This window comes from Syngnathoides biaculeatus, chromosome 19, assembly GCF_019802595.1.
Source record: "Syngnathoides biaculeatus isolate LvHL_M chromosome 19, ASM1980259v1, whole genome shotgun sequence".
Lineage (NCBI taxonomy): Eukaryota > Metazoa > Chordata > Actinopteri > Syngnathiformes > Syngnathidae > Syngnathoides > Syngnathoides biaculeatus.
Genome location: NC_084658.1, coordinates 6853040 through 6867227, shown reverse-complemented (window position 1 = coordinate 6867227; position 14188 = coordinate 6853040). Strand labels below are relative to the sequence as shown.

The following is a 14188-nucleotide window of genomic DNA, read 5'->3' as shown; positions in this document are numbered from 1 at the left end:
GCACTTTGCTTGTACTTCAAACCTCTTGACAACATATTTATCTTGTAAGTCGAGTATGCGACAATCTCAAATTATTCAGTAGTATTTCAAAAACATAAATTCCCTCACAAGACAACACAATCATAGTAAGACTTGTTCGAGACCAGAACTCAACGAGCCCAAGACAATTAGAATTTTGAGAATTTATGCTCGTGACCCTTGAAACGCCATTAATAATCATTTGCTGAAAGCAGTTTATCAGTGTCTTTGGCATCGCCTTAAGTAAATACAATATAGGTGGAACATGATTTGAAAATCATTTTATTCTGCTTTGATTTGTTTGAACGTCCCAACTTAATTGAAAGTGGGTTTGCTAAAATGAGTTTAGACCTTTCAGAATGTGGTTCAGAGAATGGGGTTTACATTTCAGCAATTATGAAAAACCATAGTCGACAAGGCCATATACTTGCATGGATCCAGAATATCTTCCTTCTCAGAATCAGTTGCTGTTGCACCCCAGTCAATGTCCGTCGATGTTCTTTTTTTAATTCACCTTCAAAAAGTTTGTCTCAGTGTGCTTTGAAAGCTCTTCTGGTGTGCCGCAGGAAATTATCAAATTTCACTTTATTGTTCAATATATTATTCACAACAAGTAATGTACCTTTGCTCATGTATGGCAGCAGCATATGAAGACAGAACAAATACTTTTATTTGATGGCAGAAAGTGTATAATTGTCCTGTGTACCCATTTATCAGAGACACTTTTGTTTGCTGGTGTGCTGTGATATTTTGAAAATATAAAATATGTGCCTTGGCTCAAAAAAGGTTAGGCATAAGAACCCAAGCTCTCAACCCTACATTTTCAAATGTAAGAAGTAAACTTATTAAAAAATAATCAAGTATAGATAACTAGAAAATTAAAGTATTTGTACTTTGTTAGTTCCTATAACTGTTGATAATTTTCTGGTGTGTTTTTTCAAGAGTGGGACTTTTATTTCCAAATGGATGTTGCCTACTACTTTGCTCTGCTTAATGCTGTCGAATTTCAAATCATAAATCAATATAATATACAATTTGGACAAACTTGGACAATACAAGTTAATTTCACACATTTGAGTCCACGATTCAAATGCCAGATTTTAGTCGCTCACGTGTGGCACGTTTGAAAAATCATCCAAGTACGAGGACACAAATATTTGACACTGTCCAAAGGGATCTTTACTAAGACGGGGGGAGGGAAAATGGTGGGTAGAAGACGGATTTGTCACATTCTCAGAATAAACGCAGCCTGCCATATTCAAACATTATATTAAAATTAAATTCTTCAATACGGAAAACAATGGTATTCTGATGCAAAAAAAAGTTCCACATGATTTTATGGCAAAACAAGTTAGACATAACCATGTAAAAGTGTTATAGGCTACTGCATTGATTCAGTAACTTTAGCAATCTAGGAAGTTAGCCGCCATAAGCAGTTCCAGTGCAATCTCGGGGGCGATGGGGAACTCGGGGATTTCTGTTGAACTGTTGGTGTACCGGACCTTGTAGGTGAAGTACATGCAGACCTTGGAGAGAACATGAGAGGGAATCTCCCTGAAGTTGACTTCGTTGGTTTCATTCTCAGCAAACTGACCTATATGGATCGAAAGCCAAAAATGTTCATGATGAGCTCAATGTTGCAAATGCATATTCATGTTTTGATGTCAACCTCAAATGGTTTCAGTCTACAGCATACTAATAAGGAATTAGCTCCACTGTTCCATTGGAGAGGATGTCCAGTGGTGTAAAATGTTTACAGCTTCCCAATTTCTTTCTTTAACACATTTGGACCATTTACATATTTCATATGATGAAATATTTGTCAAAAACATCCACTTGTTCTCACAAAGGGTTCCGGGTGTGCTGGAGACTATCCCAGCTAACTTCGGGCGAAAGGCGGACTACATCCTGTACTGGTCACTGGTCAGTTGCAGGGAACATAGACACCTTTACTGAGTGAGAATCGATCCCATGCTGCCCGTACCAAATTCAGTCATGAGTACCACTACACCATCTGCGACTCAAAAAGACACCGTGTAAACGCAAACACAGCTCTTAATGAAGGTTTTTATTTTTAAGTAGAGATGAAATTGGACTTTTGTGAAAATTCCTGAAAATACAAATGCGGGCACTAAGGGGTTCCGGGGGCATGCTCCCCCGTGGAATTTTGCCAAAAAATGGACAGCTGTGGTGCATTCTGCTGATATCTGTGAACAAAATTAAGACAAAAATTGAAAAGTAAAATTTCCAAGTCCTGAGCAAAAAAAAAAAAATAATAAAAAATTGGGCAGAAGTTCCCCAAGGGCCAAGCCCAAATTTTTTTGCCCCCATCCCTCTATCACTGGATAGCACAAAATCACATTTGTCATTAAAATATGCCATCTTATCTCAAGACAAATGAATTAAGTGAACTATTCAGTAAAAAGACATCTAAAATTTTCCTTTTCCCCACATTACATATTATAGTAGATTAGAGGCCCTGTAGCTCAGTGGTTAGAGCACTGGTTTGATAAACCAGGGGTTGTGGGTTTGTATCCCACTGGGGCCTCCACTCCCTGAGAAGGGTTGCGTCAGGAAGGGCATCCGGCGTAAAAATTGTGCCAAACATATGTGCGTTCATCTGAGATGACACGCTGTGGCGACCCCGAAAGGGACAAGCCGAAAGAAACTTACTTACTTACATATTATAGTAGATATAAATATACACAAAAATATATCCTAGAATTTCTACACCGTACAGCAAAACATGACAAAGAAGTTGATCTGCACTAATTACTATTAACGCTTAAGTCTCAAACTTATGTCGCGTTGTACTAATATACTCGACCACATTGCTCACTATCTTAGATATAGATCTAGTAATACTAGCATAATGAGTTGCCTTTTATACACACACACACACACACACACACACACACCACACACACACACACACACACACACACAGTATTTGAAAAATGTACCGGAATGGTCAGTCATGCTCGCAGATAAAGCTGCGGCTGTGAATAGGGGTGGCCTTAAAATAACTTACTGGATTAATATAACAATAACCATAAATTAAAAATAAAATAAACAAATACATAACTACAAGAGAAAACTAATATTTCAAATTTAGAAATGATAATTTCCAATTTCAACTTATATTAGTAGAACATGATATAAAATGGTAAATCTGACAAACTTTATCTGAAGAAAAGTTAAATGCGGCCTGTCAAGGAATAAACACAAATGGTCTATACTCGCAATGTTTTGAAAATGCTGAAAGTCTTGTTCAACATAATCGACGTTCGTGGCAACAAGCTAGCGATACATTGGAACAAACATTCCTGTCGGTAATCGTGACGTATTGTTGGAGGGGAGGTGGGTGGTTACGCACCACGGAACTTCCGGAAATAGGAGGCCAGCTTGCTAGAATGAGCCTTTATGTGCATGCGCTCGACGTATTGGCCACACCTGAATCAAGCGACAAGGTGGATGATAGTCTGTTGTTGTTTTGTTTTGTTTTTACGATCGACGCATTAAGCATCCCTGGTGTAACTGAATTTCCTTTGACATGGCTCATGATGTTGATGACTTGCGCTCGCATTATGTGAAGCAGTTCTGAACATGCGCTTTCGTACATGCTGCGTACATGTTCAGTACGGTTAACTTGCATTTCCTGTTTCCGGGTGAATACCGGTTGTTTTGGAGGCTCGTTTAGTTAATGTTTATCAAATAAACACGTAAATTAATGTCAAGACCACACAAAATAAGCGACGTCTTGAGAGAATGCGAGGGGAGGGGAGTTACTGTTACTAGTGTGAATGCCTCAACATGGCTACGCTTGTGAAAGCAAAATAAACTCAAACGCATGTTCGTTCAACTTTGTCAACTGATATGCAGATTAATTTTAGGCAATTTTTCCTCAATTTTCATGAAAATTTAAAAATCCGTAATTCCGGGAAAATCCGGAGGACTTTCATCACTGTTTAAGGGTGAAGAAAAATCGAAAAATCCACCCTGTGTTAAATTCATTGCCTCATAATCCTATGACTGGTTGGGGCACCCAGACTGCAATCACCCATTTGCAATAACTTGCAATGAGACTCTCACAGCACTGTGAGGTTACTTGTCCCAGCCATCTTTGCAAAGCTATTTTTGGGCACGAACCACCTTTTCACAGTCATGCCAGAGGGACTTTTTTTTTTTTTGAATAGGCCACTCCAAAGTCTTCCTTTTGTTTTTCTTCAGCCATTCAGAGCTGGACTTGCTTGTCCTGAAGCAGAACCCAAGTTTGTTTCAGCGGCAACAGTTGGCTGGACATACATTTTTTGGTAAACAGAAGCACCAGACCATCACAGAACCCCCATCATATTACTGTTGGCATGATCTTTATCTGGACTGCAACACGTCTACACACAGGGCCTTGTAAGTTTCAATTTCCTTTCTCCCTTAATATTAAAAACTTTCATTCAAGACTACATTATGTTTACTTGTGCTGTACCTGACTATTATTTAAATTAGTTTGATTATGGGAAACAAAGTGTGTCAAACATGCAAAACAAGCCAACCAGTTTTTCCACACGACACTATCAGAAATAAATCACTGAAAAATTGATACTCCAAATATCAAAATCTAAATTTCCAAAGCATTTTTGGTATGATTACAAAATGAGTGAAAGTGGAAACAAAAAATCACATGTGCTGAAAGCACTGCATAATATAAGAGAATCAACCATACATGACTCTACAATAGAAATTAAATTAGTGGTAAACAACCACCAAAATCAATTTTCTCACAGGATCACATGTCAGATATAGTTAAAGAGTGGTGGAGAGTTAATTTAAACAATATTTACATACCGTATTTTTAAATTCTACCTGGCTGTTGTATACAGCTGTTAGGAATACGATTCCAAAGTGGATTGTAAAATGACCATATTCATACTATTTATAACACAAGTTGGCAATAGTAAAGATTAATTAGGAATGTCAACTTAACAACTGATCCAGGTATTGAGACTCCAGGCTAAGTTATGTCTGCTATGCGAGGGCAAAGTAAGGGATACCCTGGTAAAAAAAAAAAACAAAAAAAAAAACGTAAAGCTCTTGATTGTGTGGATACAAATGAAATCAGAAGTTAACATTCACTACATACAAAAAAAAACCAAATTTTATTTTTTTCCCCTCCTTTACCGTCCAACATGAAATTTTCGTTTTGAATCGATTAAGATGACCAGAATTTTTTCTTTTTTTACTAAATGCCAGAACGAGAGGATTTTAGACAATGTTTCATTACCATTGTCAAGGCCAGAAGTTTACATGTCAGTAGAAATCCAAACTATTGCTTTTAAACTGTATGACAAGCTGGTCTCAAGTGGCAGGAAAGCAATCCTGCTTGCATTATTTTGGCATTTAGCAAATAGGATGACAGGAATAATTCTTGTAATCCCAACGGAACAAAAACAGGAAAAAGTCATGCCAGACAGTGAGTGGAAAAAAAGCATCTCTATACAGTTCTTGCAAATTTGTGATTTGAACTGTGCATTTTGCACATTTTTAATATTGCCTGTAGCGTTCAGGTTTTATAATGACAACATTTTGACTCCTGAGGAAACAACTGGCATTATTTCCATGCCTATACAATATTTTTTTGAATTTAATTTGTTCATTATTTCTGTTGGACTCACTTGGACGTCAATGGGCATGAAACGATTGTTTAACTTTGAAATTCCAGCCATGATAGGCTCCAGCACTTCCCGTGACCCTCGTGAGGATAAGCGGCAAAGAAAATGTATGGATGTTTTATTTAAAGTTTTATTACAGCTGTTGCACTTGTCCTGCTCTGTACTGAAGCCCTGATATGTCAGTTTCAATGTCAGCAATTTAAGAAACACTACTCCGCATTTATCTCACACAGTGAATGAATCCACCGAAACACCGATTGTTCATCGACATCAAGATGGTTCTTTTTTCCCCCCTACTGATTATGTTCAGGTTGGAATGTTTCGTAACTTGAGGTGCAAAATACATCAATATCTTTAAAGGGCTACTGTCATAAAATGGATGATTTTTAGTATGTTATTAATGAAAAAACAGCAACCCATATGGGCCCAATGCGTTTTTTTCCCCCACCACAAAACATGATTTTGACGTATACAGCTTTTTGTAACTCCCATGAAAATCCTCTCGAGGGATTTGTTTTCGAGAAGAAATGGGAAGTGATGTAAAGGACAGAGGCGCCCCCAAGTGGACTTGTTTCCATTAGTTTTACCTCTGGGAAGATAGCTCGTTGTTCCTTTGTGTTAGCCAAAATGCCAGCTCGTTGCATTGTTGGACATTGCATGAACACTCGGGAGAATGGATTTACCCTTCCTAAGTTTGCAAGAGACCCGGTTTGTTGTGAAAAATGGATTGCACGGGTGCAGAGGACGAGAGCTTCGTGGGTTCCAAATAACAGGTAGGTGTGTATACAAAATAAAAAAAAATAATAGATTGGGGCGGACCACGTAATCAGTCCCTCATAACGTAACAAAAGGTCTGGGTACAAAACATGTCGATGTGTGCGTCTGATGCCATCGGGCTGCTGCGTCGCTTCCCCAGCAAAGGCTGCGCTTCGGGCTCGCAGACGGCAGCGGCTCTGAAGAACTCAGCCGAGAATGCCTCACTCAGCCATGTGCGCGTAGTAAAGTGCCCCGGCTCGAAGGTGTTGTTTATCGCGTACTGCGGCGTCTATAAACAACCCCCTAAAGCAGCACGGCTCGGCTCCATTATATGCCACCACGGCGCCGAAAATGAGCCACACTGGGTGAGGCATCGCGTTCGGCGGTCACGGCTTCTGCAAAGGCTGCACGTCGGGCGTTGCGAACGGCAGCGGCTCCGAAGAACCCAGCCCAGAATGCGTCACTCAGCCACGTATGCAGTAAAGCGCCCCCACTCGACGGTGTTCATCGCTTACTGCGGCGTCTATGAACGATCCCATAAAGCAGCACGGCTCGGCTCCGTAATACGCCACACCGCCCGGCTGCGATGAGCCGCAATGGCTCATCTCCGCCGCGGAAGTGGATCGGACGGGGATGCGGTTTGGCCGTGATCGTATATCAGCTGAATATGGCTCGAAACAATAGTGTAATAATGCCCCGAGGGCTTGAAACAGTGTAATATTGCCCCAGTAACTTCACTCGGTTGTGTGTTGTTCTCCTTTTCGAAAAGAGCATCTGTGTCAGAAGGGGCGTGTTCATCTCCCATAGTTCGGGTGCACCACCTTTTCATTGGCGAATGTCCGGGTGACGTCATGCATGTAGGATGCAGCCAATATGGCGACCACTTGGATATCATAGAATGACACTTCCGCAACTTTGTGCATGGATGACGCGCTCTCCGCTCACGTTTATTTTTTCGTATAGACATTGAAGTGAATAATGTTAGATGTATTTTTCATTACAATATCTATTTTAGAATGTTTATAGGGATAACACTTGGGCTTAAGGTTCAGTTTTATAGGTGCTATGTTGCCTCTGCAGTGTGTTTTGATGTCTCTTGAACAGAGTGTAAGATGTCATAGTAGGAGTAATTCAAATCAGATAGTGGTACCATCTTTTCATACATGTATTTTTTTGGCGCTTGGGCAGCAGTTATTTGTTCATGTGGATGGCGTACCCATTGTGGTATTTGAGCAGTGCATTGTCATCAATACCACTTTTCAGTATTATGGGTGAGAGCCTATCCCATCTGTTTTTGGCAAAGAGGGAGCATACAGTCACAGTACCTATTGAATAATGTGGTATACTCCTAGTTCACACTCCTCACCTGGACCACTCAGCATAGCCTTGATAGTACCCGATGTCAGTGCATGTTCTCTTTTCACAATGAACTCGTGGCCATCTGAAGAAATCAACTTCACATACATTGCTTCTGGTCCCTCACAGCCACCATAGGTCCTTTCTTCACCGTCTATGAAAATAGTCACACAATTTCAAAACTGTAATATTTGTATTCAGTTTGAGTTATGGCTCCAGACTGTTTATAAATTTTCCAATAGAGTAAAAAAAAAGCCGGATAACTCACCCATTCTGATGCTGGAGGTCTATTCCTAATAAAGAATAATACCAAAAGACAAGAGAGAGTAATGAAAAATCGCTGTGTATATGGGAGTGGTGATATGTGCTGAGACAGATTCCATTACGGCCCTTTAAATGTCTGCTTGTGAAATCGCGCTTAAAACGGACACAACCGATTTTTTAGCGGTAACTAAACGACGTTTAAAATGTGTTTTTCGTTCGGACAATCCTTGGGATTGAAAAGTATATCTACATGGACTATAAACTCTTCAACCGAGTTTACAGCAGTCCGTGTTAGCTGGCTCATGCTAAACGACTAGTATGCTAGCGCCATGACTTACTCGTGTTGATTCTACTTAATACGATACCTTCAGAGTAAAGGATTTAAAACTCAAAAAGCCAACAACCTTAATACGCACTTAATATGAATTCCGCGAAACACACAAATAAGTCTTACCACTTTTCGGCTAACTATGGAATAGCAAAGCCTGTGGTGCTTTGGCTAACTTTAACAGCCGGGATGTTGATAACAGGAAGTAGTCCCCTAGTGTACGTGAGTTCAAATATTCCGTGGTGCTTCGCTAGCAGTGAAATATGTTCTCCTTGCGGGATATAATAATTATTATATATATTTTTAACCTTAATGATTTTATCCTTTTTCTTTTCTTTCTTTTTTTTTGCTTTGGTTTATGATACCGGAAATATTTTTGGGTCAGCCTTTCCCAACAAGATATAACAATAATTCCACTTGCAAGGTTGAACAGTCAAAAAACAAACAAACAAACAAACAAACAAAAAAGAAAAACAACTCCTCTTACAGTGAATTTCTAGCATTTACGTACCTGAAATTGGAAACTGAAAGTGCGAAGGAAGTGAGAAGACATTGTTGAAGTCATGATGTCATGAAATGCGTCATCTTTGAACGGCTCTGTTGGTAATCGTCAGTAGAGCATTTACATGAATTAAGTAATTAATTCATTTTTTGATAGATAGATAGATAGATAGAAAAAATAAGTGACAAAATTAAGGGTATTAAAGAGTATTTTGGTGCATAAATAAAACAGCATTACTGTATACCAGACTTCCAATTACTTATGCACTTCTCGTCCAGTAGGGGTCGTTTTTGTTGCAGTATCGCTCACCCCTTAGGGAATCCGGCTGTGATGGGGGAGAACAGGTGCTCATTGAATGTGACAGTGACATTTTGGCTGCCCATAAATCTACATTCAAGATAGAATGTGTGAGTTTAGAAGCATGCGTGTTGCACTGTGATGCGTTCTTTTCCTCCACTGGCCTTCCAAAAATTACGCACTTCTGCCATTGATGCCAAACTTTAAGATGTGGCGTCAGGACACAGTTCTGCTTAGCAGTGCAAAGCTCAACATTTTTGGTGTTTGGTGCTCGTGAGCTCATATATCAGGCTTAGAATGTGACATTGATTGGTGTCATTGCATGTACAAAAAGCGATGACTGGTGAAATCTGAGGCAACCTGCAGCTATCCCACTTAAGATAGTCCACAGAGTGGGTATGGTGTGTCTTTGTAGAGCAAAAATAAAGCAATGAAACACACAGATGCTATAGAAGTGACGCCGCTGACCTGGTATTTGTTTTATAGTAAGGCCTGGCTTACACAGTGTTCCAGAAAGTTCTGTTGACACACATACACACACACTGAAAGAAATCAGTGACCTTCCAGCCCCCCCATTACACCATTAGTGTTTCTGATCAGAGCAGGCTGGTGGCGGCGCCCGCTTTCATGTCTCTCTGATATGACCCCGCCCCACTGCAGCTGCTCCATGCTCTATTTTAGAGGCTCTTCTTTAACACACACAAATGCACACACACACTTTCATGAAGAATATACAACTTCTTTTGTCATATGCAGTGCCCCTGTCTAGCGATTTACCCTTTTCACCTAGAAAGTACAGGTTTTCAAGCAATATATATATATATATATATATTTTTTTTTTTTTACGGCACTGGGAAGTCCAAATTTGAAGTTGTTTAACTTCAGACAACATACCTGGAGTGATAAAAATGTAGAGAAGGTTCCTCAGTTTAAAAAAAAAAAAAAAAAAAAAAAAACTTCAATAAAAGTTGTTTACGGAGCCCCTTGGGCGACATGGTGGGGTGAAACTTAGTCATTACAATGAAAAACTTACTCATTATCATCATCAACAATAATAAAAATATGTAGTGATTGCTCACAGGTGTGTTTTGCTAGTCCAACTTGACTTGTTCCGACTGCCCCGTCAGAGGAGGGAACAACTAAAGATGAGCCACAATCACAATTCAGCAATTTGAAACCTGATTAGCAAATGAAACAGTCCCTAAGTTACATCGGGCAACACCACTAATTCTGTAGGCCCTGAGGCCATCACATTGAGTCTTCTTCTCCTTTTCCTTTCGGCTTGTCCCGTTAGGGGTCGCCACAGCGTGTCATCTTTTTCCATCTAAGCCTATCTCGTGCATCTTCCTCTTTAACACCCTCTGTCCTCGTGTCTTCCCTCTCAACATCCATCAAACTTTTCTTTGGTCTTCCTCTCGCTCGTTTGCCTGGCAGCTCCCTCCTCAGCATCCTTCTACCAATATACTCACTCTCTCGCCTCTGAACATGTCCAAACCATCGAAGTCTGCTCTCTCGAATCTTGTCTCCAAAACATCCAGCTTTGGCTGTCCCTCTAATGAGCTCATTTCTAATCCTATCCAACCTGGTCACTCCGAGCGAGAACCTCAACATCTTCATTTCTGCCACCTCCAGTTCTGCTTCCTGTTGTATCTTCAGTGGCACTGTCTCTAATCTGTACATCATGGCCAGCTTCACCACTGTTTTATAAACTTTGCCCTTCATCCTAGTAGAGACTCTTGTGTCACATAACATACCAGACACCTTCCGCCAGCTATTCCAACCTGCTTGGACCCGTTTTTTTCACTTCCTTACTACACTCACCATTGCTCTGGATTGTTCACCCGCAGTATTTGAAGTTGTCCACCCTCGCTATCTCTTCTCCCTGTCGCCTCACTCTTCCCCCTCCACTTTTCTCATTCACCCACATATATTCTGTTTTACTTTGGCTAATCTTCATTCCTCTCCTTGCCAGTGCATGCCTCCATCTTTCTAATTGTTCCTCCACCTGCTCCATGCTTTCACTGCATATCACAATATCACCTGCGAACATCATGGTCCTCGGAGATTCTAGTTTAACCTGATCTGTCAGCCTATCCACTACCACAGCGAACAGGAAAGGGCTCAGCGTTGATCCCTGCTGAAGTCCTACCTCCACTTTAAATTCTTCTGTCACACCTACAGCACACCTCACCGCTGTTCTGCTGCCCTCATACATGTCCTGTACTATTCTAACATATTTCTCCGTGGACACCAGACTTGTGCATGCAGTACCACAGTTCCTCTCTTGGTACTCTGTCATAGGCTTCCTCTAGATCCACAAAGACACAATGTAGCTCCTACTGACCTTCTCTATAGTTTTTAATTAGCATCCTCAAGAAAAATAATGCATCTGTGGTACTCTTTGACCATCACAATGAGTAACAGCTTAAATATGATTAGATAAAATAAATCATACACATACTCAGCGAAGTACAGCCAATAGAAACACAGCAACATATGGAATAGCCTGCTGGTAATAAATTAATAACATTTTATTGAACAAAGGCTATCATTTAGGTTGTAAATATAGGTCAGTGCTTCTGATGGTTTTTTTTAGGCCAGCAGTGAAGGCCTTGCTGCCCCTGACGACTCACCACGAAATGCTAAAATGTTCCTATAGGTCAAGTGTACCTAATTAACTGTCCAATGAGTGTATACTGTATAGGGATGTCACTGTAAGGCATCTTTACTGAACTATATGATGTACTCATATGTGCGGAGTGATCTATTTATTATACCACATGCGAATAAATCAAATACCAGCACATGCTACATTCTACGCTCAAATATCAACACCACGACGAATTTGTTACAGGTCTCCGTGCATTATAAACCAGGTCAGAATGTTCGTGGTGATATCGGAGTGGATGGGGGAGGAATGTCTGTGGGCATTTCTTCAGTTAAACGAGGCAAAGGCCTGTCACAATGAATCGGAGGCTTCTTGGCCCTTCACTTTCTTAGCCTGCAGCTATTCAGAGTCCCCTTCCAGTTCAATGTTCAGCATGAAACCTGGCTGCCGATTCTATCTATCTATCTATCTATCTATCTATCTATTATCTATCTATCTATCTATCTATCTATCTATCTATCTATCTATCTATCTATCTATCTATCTATCTATCTATCTATCTATCTATCTATCTATCTATCTATCTATCTATCTATCTATCTATCTATCTATCTATCTATCTATCTATATCTATCTATCTATCTATCTATCTATCTATCTATCTATCTATCTATCTATCTATCTATCCTTCCACAATATTGACAGAATTTGGAGCATCTTACTTCCAAGAGTCTCAATTTCTACACGGTCATGACAGTTTGTTTCCCATGGCATCAGGCTTCAAATGGCATAAATGACACAAGAGCAGCTGTGACAACCACTTACCATCAATAGCTTGAGGCCAACACATTGTTTAAAACGTAATTTACGACAAGGAATCAACCTTACTAGTGTGGTAAAATGCTTTCCACAAAAATAAACACATAAATGCCATGTGATGAAAAAAAATTGTTTTTTAATCAGGACTACTCCCAGTTCAGCTGCAGTAACAAGATTCTTTTGCTTCTTATGAGCACAGTTACTTCCATCATCTGTAAATGGAAGCAGTTTGGAACCTCTGGGAGTATTCCTAGAGCTAGCTGGTCACCCATCTATATTAAGTGATTCGGCAGAAGTCACTCACTTAGGGAGATAACCAAGAACCTGATGGTCACTCTGTCAGAGCTCCAGCATTTGTGCATGGAAAGAAGGGAACTGCAGGAATCCACAAAATAAGCCTTTATGTCAATCATCCAGAAGGAAAACATCCCTTAGTAAAACCCACATGCCCACATTAATGGATAAACTCATGCAGCAATGTACAGCTACTGTATATCATTTGTAAAAAAACTGCTCCAGAGCATCTTCGACTTCAGATGGGGGCCATGGTTAATCTTTCAGGAGGACAAGGACCCTTAGCTCACAGCCAAGACGTCAAAGGCGGGACTTCAGGAAAACTCTGTGATTGTTTTTGTGTGTCTTCTCTGGAAAGATATGAAAATAAGCATGCACAAAAGTTCCCTCTGGCAGCCTCACAGTTCTAAGGACCAGGGTTCAACTCCCACCTGTGCGGAGTTTGCATGTTCTCCCCGTGTGTGCCGTGGGTTTTCTCTGGACACTCCGGTTTCCTCCCACATCCCCCCAAAAAAGGGATCAATTGTAGGCTCTAAAATGTCCATAGGTGTGATTGTGAATGTGACGGTTGTTGCAATTGGCCAGCAACCAGTATAAGGTGTACCCTGCCTCCTGCCCGATGAAAGCTGGGATTGGCAACAGCACTCTCATGACCCTTGTGAGGATAGGCGGCTCAGAAAATGGATGGATGAAAAAGCTCCCTCTCCAACTTGATGCAATGATGAATAAACAAAACTGCCCTCAGATTGGTGTGGTTTGTTGAAAAAAATAAAAAGTAAAAGCTTGAGGCCATTAACCATTGCCAAAGTTTTATCAAATACCTACACACAAAAGACTGAATACATATATAGTACATGTGATTTCTTGGTTGTCTACACCTTTTTCCTTCAAAGTTATCATTTTTGGGTGTTGTGTGTAGAATTTTCTGGAGAAATGAATTTATTCATTTTATGAAACGGCTTATAACAAAATCTGGGAAAAGTGAATCACTGTTAATACGTTACACATGCAGTGTATCGAAATTCTGTTTTCACATGTATGGACAATATCTATACAGGAGGGCCTGGGCTGAGATTCAAACACGCAACCTCTCAAAGTCTGTGAGGAAGATGAACCTCCTTCTAATAATGAATATTACATTTAAATTGTGTTTATTAAAGACTGATATTTGATAGATGTCAGTCTCAAATTTCTGCTTCAAAAGGAACTACCTGTGCAGTGCATAATTTCAAACCTCAACTATATAAAAACAATATAATTGATAATACTGGTAAGAAATG

The 14188-nt window shown here is 40.1% G+C and overlaps 1 protein-coding gene across 1 annotated transcript; it reads right to left on the bottom strand.

Annotated features, from left to right (window-relative positions):
* Positions 1-666: 666 nt before the first annotated feature.
* Positions 667-8649, bottom strand: LOC133492657 (elongin-C). The gene is made up of 4 exons (XM_061805150.1): positions 8515-8649; positions 8065-8089; positions 7807-7950; positions 667-1612 (listed from the first exon to the last, which is right to left on the bottom strand). Exons 2-4 carry the CDS (start codon positions 8066-8068, stop codon positions 1422-1424), a joined length of 339 nt encoding a protein of 112 aa, XP_061661134.1. The 5' UTR covers positions 8069-8089; positions 8515-8649; the 3' UTR covers positions 667-1421.
* Positions 8650-14188: the final 5539 nt, after the last annotated feature.

Excerpts from the sequence above, each read along its gene's own strand:
- LOC133492657 (XM_061805150.1), bottom strand. Across the intron at positions 1,613-7,806 it reads GGCTATGCTGAGTGGTCCAG|GTCAGTTTGCTGAGAATGAA; the intron begins GTGAGGAGTGTG and ends CGATCCATATAG.